Source organism: Dermacentor variabilis, chromosome 5, assembly GCF_050947875.1.
Source record: "Dermacentor variabilis isolate Ectoservices chromosome 5, ASM5094787v1, whole genome shotgun sequence".
Classification (NCBI taxonomy): domain Eukaryota; kingdom Metazoa; phylum Arthropoda; class Arachnida; order Ixodida; family Ixodidae; genus Dermacentor; species Dermacentor variabilis.
In genome coordinates this window covers 151,406,113-151,413,016 of record NC_134572.1, presented here as the reverse complement: position 1 = coordinate 151,413,016, position 6,904 = coordinate 151,406,113, and the positions used below count along the sequence as shown (strand labels likewise).

At 48.5% G+C, this 6,904-nt stretch overlaps 1 protein-coding gene across 1 annotated transcript; it reads right to left on the bottom strand.

Moving 5' to 3' along the window:
• Positions 1 to 686: 686 nt before the first annotated feature.
• Positions 687 to 5,477, bottom strand: LOC142583249 (uncharacterized). Its single transcript, XM_075693641.1, has one exon. It carries the CDS (start codon positions 4,903 to 4,905, stop codon positions 4,249 to 4,251), a length of 657 nt encoding a protein of 218 aa, XP_075549756.1. The 5' UTR covers positions 4,906 to 5,477; the 3' UTR covers positions 687 to 4,248.
• Positions 5,478 to 6,904: the final 1,427 nt, after the last annotated feature.

Genomic DNA, 6,904 nt, shown 5'->3' with positions numbered 1-6,904 from the left:
GCATGCCAGGACACCTAGCGCTTCGTCTATCTCGTAGAGTGGCAACACCCCTGAGAGGTAGATTTGGAGTTCACAACAGCCGAGGCTGCTTTCAATGTAGGTGCCTTTAAAAAAAACATAATAATGGGGTTTTACGTGCCAAAACCACTTTCTGATTATGAGGCACGCCGTGGTGGAGGACTGCCGAGATTTCGACCACCTGGGTCGTGCACTTACATCTAAGTACACGGGTGTTTTAGCATTTCGCCCCCATTGAAATGAGGCCGCCGTGGCCAGGATTCGATACCGCGTCCTCGTGCTCAGCATCCCAACATCATAGCCACTGAGCAAGCACGGTGAGTTAGGTGCCTTTAAGTCAGTTCCAGAGAAGGTTTTCTCGATTATTCGGAAAATAGCACAGGAATTATAGGAAAGGGACACGAAATAAAAGAGATAGGCAGGAGAACTTAAGCACGAACGGTAAGCGTGTATCGTTTACTACCCTACAGTGAGTAGAGGGGAGGTAAAAATATGAGAACATGGAGAGAGAGAGAGATCACAGAAACGAAAATCTTGTCCGGGCGCGATCACTGCATTAGATCACCGCACACGATCAAAGTACGAGATCACGAGCTGCACAGTAAAAATCAATTAGGGCTAAAGCTAAAGGGAATCGAGTACCGCAGAAACTGGGACATACACAGCGCTGAATAACAACTAGTCTTTATTGCATATCAACTAGAATATGTAGAAAAATATCTGCGCAGAAAGCACAAACACCAATTCATCCCAGGCCGCCGATCTCCCCAGGCTATCACACTTGCGATAAGTGGCATAATTCACACCAATGCAGAGATACAGAGGGCACGTTAGCACATGAATCACCGTGTTGGTATGCGTTAAACGCTTCTCTGATCTCACGTGCACGTGTTTTATTGTATTCTTGTTTTTTTTATTAAATTCTGGGCTTTTACGTGCCAAAACCACGAGATGGATATGAGACACACCGTAGTGGTGGTGGACTCCCGGTTAATTTCGACCACCTGGGGTTCTTTAACGCGCACTCAACGCAGACGAGCGATTTTTGCACTTCGCCCCCATCGAAATGCGGCCGCCGCGCCGCGGCTGGGATTCAACCCCACGACCTCGGGAACGGCATCGCAACCCCAAAGCCACTATATATGCCACCAGGGCGGCTGCACTTTGCTCCAAAGAGCGTGCACTTTTCAAGAGTGCGGTTCACAACCACGCTTTTTTTTTTGCGATGCTTTACTCGATAACTTCTAACTTGAATCCTTACGCAAGCGTGCTCCCGTAAACGATGATTAATGCATCGACCAGGTTGCCCCATGCAACAGCACCCTTCTGAAATGGGTATATTATGGACAGCTATGCACGGGCATTTTACAAAGCATCTCATATTTGTCTCCTCCAGAGTCACGTTTCTTTCTCTCTCTCTTTCTTTTCTAACCTTCTTTGTTTACTCTTCGGCAAGGGGGTGAAAAGTTTACCGCGTGCTTTGTCCAACCTAGCTCAGCACACTCCTCCAAAGCTAAATCCGACTGCGCGCGTTTGCCGTGCTTGAAATTGTAGCAGTGCCTACAACAGTACAGAAAACGAGTAAGCGTTGTAGGCGTAATTTCGCTTATAAGAAAAGCTTTCATTAAAGCGAAGCCATCTCTCGGCCACTTCTTCGCGATTTGGTGTTCGTTTCTGTTTCTAACCGAGACTTGCTCGTGCGTGCGCATATCCTGAGCCTTTTCAGCGCTTTTCGCTCTCGTCGATATGTAATCCCTCCCGGGGCACTGTGGCGCTTGACCGAAGGTTATGCACTACATGTGTTCTTAGTTCGTTCGAGAGAGTCAATGTATGCGCAGAGTATCAAGTGATTTAAACATGCCGAAATCGTCAGCAGGGGATCTTTCGGCTGTAGCAGGAGCAGTTATGTTTCGCAAATCACTGGAAATACAGGTACTCTAAGCTACTAAGCCAATCAGAAAGAGGTACTTGAGGTCATCAGATATGTATGTAAAACCTCCTTTTTCTCTAGTGTAAATGGCTTCCCCCTTGTAAGATCCAGAAGAACTGCAGAACAAGAAAAAAAGCATCCCTGTATCGCGGATAGATAGTAACCTGCAGAAAAATAAGAACAACATATCATTTGTCGTGCTTTATTGAACTGTACTCCAAAATTAAGAAAGCTTTGCTTGAAGGGCCAAACATCAAGGATGTGGTCCGAGTTTTGTCAGAATTTCGACCATACGGAGTAGACAGTATGAGAAATGTTGAGGCATACAAATAACGCAGCTGACTGCCATTGACGTTTGACCAAAGCTGACTAAGACGAGTCCTTAACGCATTTTCCGTTTAACACGTGTATCACGGTAACCTTCATCAAAATCAACATTTTCACATTTAAGAGGAATATTTACGTATGGAACTCCTATTCAAGTATACATAAGAGCGGAGAAGTCGTTTAGATTGGCATGTACTGCATTGGATTTGATGGTATTGCACGTCTCAATCCACCGACTGCCATGGTCAGATTATTTTTCTCTATTTAAACCACCCATATTTTTATTTTTATATTTGCTAAAAATTGCTAAATTTAAAGAATCCTGCGTCATCGAACTAACTCTGTAACAAAGAAGAAAGAAGAAACAATAACTTTATTACGTAAACTCTACCTCTTGAAGCACAAAAAATGGACAACACTGACGTATCATGTACCACTTTGAAATATTCCAATCATTTATGCGTATAACTTCTGTAAAATCATAGTAGACAGCATAAAAATTTAACGTAAGCTGCAGATCTTTATACTCATATTCTGTAAACTCGTTTATCTGTTTCAAGTCATCGAACAGATGCAGTTTACATAACTGTTGCCCTTTTCCTTTTTCTTTTTTTAAGAGTTACGTATTTGTAAAGGTATCGTCAATTTTGGTACAAAAATCCCTAACTCAAAAGTCTGCATCCAGCCGTCGATAGGGTTCAGCTTTTCGACTTGGATGCAAGCAATCTTATTCGAAACTTTTCACCTGCTCTCTAACAGGACAATTTCTGGTCTTTACATGCATAGTAAGATGGCAATCGGAGTTGGCATCGAACTAAAGCTTTCCATAAGAGTGCCACTCATGCTCGTCCTGATTTTTGTTTCTCATGTCTAATGGTAACACCGATCTGGTTAAAAAATAATTACAACAGACTGCAGCAATTACATGATAACTGTTAAGACAGCGCCAATCATCTCATTCACATTTCAATAATGGTTCATAGCAATAATCTATAAATTGCTCTATAAGCTTTATTACAAGCAATTTTACCTTTACGCTAAAAAAAAAATGACGAAAATGGCAAATAATGCAGGGCTGTTGCGATTATTCAAATCGGTTGCATGGTTACAAGCTCTAAATGTGAAAAATGCGCAGTATTGTGAAGGTTATAGTGATAACCTTTAGACAAAATAAGAATGTTGAAAGCCCTGCTTACTCGTTGAAGCTCTAAAGTGCAACGGATGCAATTGCAGACCCACTACACAGCCAACAGTCACGGTTGGGCTGTAAGCTTTTGACGACGCGGTGTACGTGTCTGTCTGCAGCTACAGAGTGCTACTCGGCGCCGGTCTCTGAGCAACTAAAAGAAAAGAAACAACGTTGCTTTGTTTGTAGAGAAGATAACCATTGTGCACTGCAGCTAAGCGACGCCCTAAAAGAAAGAGTACAGCGAGCGCTGGCCTTTTACGTAGCATGACTAGATAAGAAAATTTCACTCAAATGTTAAATACGGAGCACGATCGCAGCAACACAACCTTGGCAGTGATTTTCACGTATGACCATTCCTGCAGTAATCGCGTTCGCGGTGATGTTATACAACCAACAGCTCATTCGCACGCTATGCGACAAAGATAAATGGGAGCGGAAAGTCCTCGGGCATCACGTTGCTAAGTTGACTTTGATGGGACGGCTCTAAACTAACCTTCTTAGAGTAATGAATCACGGTGCAGCGAGGCGCGCACAATCGTAAGAACATACGCGTAATGTATACGTGCATCTACACAATGTGGAGACGGGCCGTAGTAGATTACCAAACGTCGATGAAGGCAGCGTCTTGCCGCAATGATCGGGTCACCGTCGAGCATCCACAGTGCACGTGTGCCCACCACAGATAGGGCGGAAGGTAACGTGGCACTCCCAACCGTCGACGAGCACGCACGAAACTTCGCCAGTGCGGCACTGAAATCAACGACGCGCCATAATGCGAGTCTCGTCAGCGCGGTGAGTTGTTGTTGACGACGTCCACGTTTATGACGACCATCCCCTTAGTCACCGGGTCCGGCACGGGCACGGAACAGTGTTCGGGAATCGGCACCGGTGCGCCGGCGGTGCGGCTCTGCTTGAGGTGGGCCTCGAGCGCCTTCCTGGACCACTTGCCGAGCGCCTCGCTGGCGAGCCGGTCCCACTCGAGGCAGGAGAAAGACGGCACCACCAGGTGTCCGCAGTTGAAGCACTGCTTTCGCACAACCCTGGGGACCCCGAGCCTGCCCAGGTCGAAGAACACCTCGACGCCGTCGTCCGTCCAGCGATGCTCGCAGCGCCGACAGTGCATCTGAGCGCGCCCCACGGCCGAGGCAAGCTTGGCCCTCGCCAGGAGGCTGTTGCGGGACCATCGAATCCTCTGGTGGCTCTTGGCGCTGCCGCAGCCGCCGCCGACGACCCCGTTGCAGAGGACGCCGTTGGCTCCTCCGCCGAGCAGGGAGCTGGCCGCGGCGATAGACTTCTGGACCGAGTCTCTCACGGCTTTGGACACCTCGGGCTTGGGAGGCTGCTGCTGCGTCGTCGCTTTCTTTTCGCACTGAGGGAGCGAGCCATTCGCCGTCGCGCTGGGCTGGTCGACGGCGCTCGTCGAACTCCCGGAGGCACCCATGGGCAGACGCTCTCCTCAGCCGAGTCTCGCCGCGCCTCTTGCACCGGGTTGCCCTCCACCGCCGCGTACGCGACGCGAGTCCCGTAACGAAGCGCGTCGAGCCCGACGTGTTGCTCGGCTGCGCGGGCGCGAGCTATCGGCGACCGTCGCCCTCTCGCAATCGGGCCCTCGCGCAACGATAAGCAGCCCCGGCGGCACACAGAAGTATCCCGATGTGTGCCCAGTGTACACTGTGGGACTCCATGAGCAAACGGGGAAGTTCTGAATATTTATGCAGCTTGTTTAAACAGACTGCGGTATACTTGACGTAGCGGACCGACGATCACACGTTATAGTGCCGCTCTCTCTCATTCTTTTTCCTTCTGAATTAAAAGCGAGTAGTCTGGAGTGTAGACATGAGTGCTTGAAGGAGTGCGAGCAAATGAAAGTAAACCTGCGTTTACACAGCAGCGCACCGTGTGACGACTCGGACGCTTTCAGCCGCGACGCTGACGCTGCGTGAGCCTTTCACACCGGCCGCTAAGCAGCGTCACGCGCGCGGCAGTACAAATGCGCGGCAGAGTTTGGCTTGCGGTTTAACTCGATACACGGCATAAGGTCATGCAGCCAACCGTGTGCAAGAACATTCCAGATAATGGCTCGACGAGATATTGAAACAACTAACGTAAAGTTGCAACGTGCACCTCGAAAGGTAGCTATACGCTTGCTCCTTAAGCGCTGAAAATTAATCATTTCGCTGAACATATCAAGTGTGCGACGCCTCATCGCGAATCCTTATGATTACGACAGTATATCGCATATATTGTTCAATAGTACTGACGAAGGAGCCAGCTGTGATATCTGTTGCTGTTGTTCGCCACCTTTCATGTTCGCCGCCTTTCAAACGCTCGCCTGTTGTCACATCAGCAGTTCAACACTACATATTGCTTCGCGATTGACGGACGTGTTGGTGACGTGACGTATTGTACTTTTCTATCCTGACCCCGTTTGCCAAGTGCAGGCTCCGTTATTGGCTAATACGTTGCACGACAGCCTTTCGTATGCCTTGCGCGTTGAAATGATAAAAACCCGCCGTTATTGCTCAATGAATTTGGCGTTGCGCTTCTTGGCACGAGGTCGCGTGATCAAGTCCAGGCCTTGGCGGTCGCATTTCGTTAAGGGCGAAATCAAAAAAAAAAAAGAAACGTCCTTGTGCCGTGCATGTGCGCACGTTAAAGATCCCCAGGTAGCCAAATTAATCCGGAGTCCCCCACTACGACGAACACCTTAATCAGGTCGTGCTTTTGGCCCGCAAAATAATATAATGTAAGTTTTCTGAAGTGGTGAAATACTGCTCGTTTCGTTCTTTTTCTTTATCAATTATGCGTATACATTCGCCAATACTGGCTTTTCTAATAAGTACTCTGTTTACCGATCATGGACACAGCGGTGCCTGACATTCATGCGCTAAGTGACAGGGGTCGCCGACGTCTATGATCAATAGCGGCGAAGAATACGCCGACGGGGTATCGACAGATAACGGAATCTGAAGCGCGCGTATACGTGCGTGCTATACGGAACCACTTGGAACAAAGCCAATTGATCTCGGAAGCTTACGTCACCAAAAGGCGCGTGACGTAGTATAGAAGGGGGGACGCGGAACAAAATAAGATAGCGGTCTTAGACGCCCCCGCATCGCACGTTTGCACATCGCGCGCTCCCGATCACGCTGGCTGGCAACGTCACATGACCGCACGCCACCCGAGAACGAGCGGTCGGGGTCCGTCTCGAGTGCGTGTTGCACAACACGCCGCGGAAGACGAGGGGAGAGAAGAAAAAAAGCCTGGACTCGTAAAGCGCTGACCTGCTTATCTCTGTGCGTGCAGTGAGGTGTCGTTTGTATTCGCGCAGAATGGAGCATGACAGCATTTGCTAATTGGCATATATTTGGTATTGAAGAGCATGCAAGCGCACACTCCGAGTCCAAGACACGACCAGCATTTATTCAAACTTGTTTATT

Excerpts from the sequence above, each read along its gene's own strand:
- LOC142583249 (XM_075693641.1), bottom strand. The coding sequence starts at position 4,905 with ATGGGTGCCTCCGGGAGTTCGACGAGCGCCGTCGACCAGCCCAGCGCG.